Source organism: Geospiza fortis, unplaced genomic scaffold, assembly GCF_000277835.1.
Source record: "Geospiza fortis unplaced genomic scaffold, GeoFor_1.0 C13488134, whole genome shotgun sequence".
Taxonomy (NCBI): domain Eukaryota; kingdom Metazoa; phylum Chordata; class Aves; order Passeriformes; family Thraupidae; genus Geospiza; species Geospiza fortis.
Window position 1 is genome coordinate 1 of NW_005060922.1, and position 1,248 is coordinate 1,248.

General features: G+C 35.8%; 1 protein-coding gene across 1 annotated transcript; it reads right to left on the minus strand.

Moving 5' to 3' along the window:
- Window positions 1-216: 216 nt before the first annotated feature.
- LOC115949439 (pre-mRNA-splicing factor CWC22 homolog) lies at window positions 217-652 on the minus strand (the record flags this gene model as incomplete). Its single annotated transcript, XM_031065948.1, has 2 exons — window positions 519-652; window positions 217-413 (listed from the first exon to the last, which is right to left on the minus strand). Coding segments are annotated over exons 1-2 (316 nt in total), but the record flags the coding sequence as incomplete, so codon positions are not given.
- Window positions 653-1,248: the final 596 nt, after the last annotated feature.

Here is a 1,248-nt window from a genome sequence, read left to right on the forward strand (position 1 = left end):
TTTTTCTGAGTACAAATTTAAAAATAAATTTCCTTGAGAAAAATTTAATATTTTAAAACTTAAAGTTAAAAAAATTGATTAGTTTTTAAAACAGACAAATGACCACTGTCTATAGCCAGATTTTCCTCAAAAGAAGTATACACAGAAAGAGTAATAAACATATCTGAGAAAGAAATAAAAGAAAAGCAAATAGTTGTACTGCTGGTGTTTAAATACCTGAGTCACTGCTGCTGTCACTGCTAGATGAGGAGTCACTGCTGCTCGATGACTCTGAGCTACTACTGCTGCTGTCAGAATCAGAATCTGAGGAAGAGTCTGTGTCTGAAGATGAGGAGGAATCTGATGACTCAACATTTTGCTTCTGTGTCATGATCAACTTTGGTGCATTTTTAAGATGTTCCCGTAATTCATCCCTAATTATAAAAAGAATAAAAAAATTGTTCTTCAATTTTATTTTTTTGTTCATGGGGAGAGGGAAGATGAAGAAAGTAAATACAAATGAGAAAAGTGTTTCTCACGTTAGTCCTCCAAGGCCAATGGAAGTGAAGAAATTGATGGCAAAGCGAGTGTTCCTTGGGTTATCCCGAGGCAATAATCCCTCAAAGAAAGGCTGCAGTGTCCTGATGAAAACAAACATCTATATTAAACACCATGCCAGCTCAGCACTCCCACTGACATAAAGAAACTGAAAAAGAAACTGTATGAATCTCCACAAGAAAGCAAAAGTTTTCTCTTCATGCATTTTTCAACACTTTCATTGTTTGTACCTATGATGCATCTAGTAAAAAGCTATTTAAAAACTTGCTCTTTTATGATAACCTAAACTTTACACACAGGAGAGTTGCATACATACTGACAGATAATGACAAGAGAAACCCCAACTTTGTGAAGCCCTGAAGTGACTTGTGGAACAGCAGCAGCCTGGGAGAGCAAAGGATAACAGGCGCTGACCAGGGAGGTCAAAGATTAGGGATCCAGGCTGAAATCCCCTCATATAAGGCCTGAGGGATAGTTTCAAATTTAAGTTTACATGAACTAAAGCATCTACCAAATTCTTCATCATAAACAGAAGAAATTCCAACTTAGAGGAAATAGCTCAAGCAACTGCAAGTAACATTGTCAGAATGTAACGCATTAAATCTCACGCAGATTTAAAAGAGTGTTAAGTATACTACATTTAGGGATTAGTAAGTAATCCTAGAGAAACTGTTACTTATAGTTGTATGTTTTTTCCTAAGTTTTGTCAGA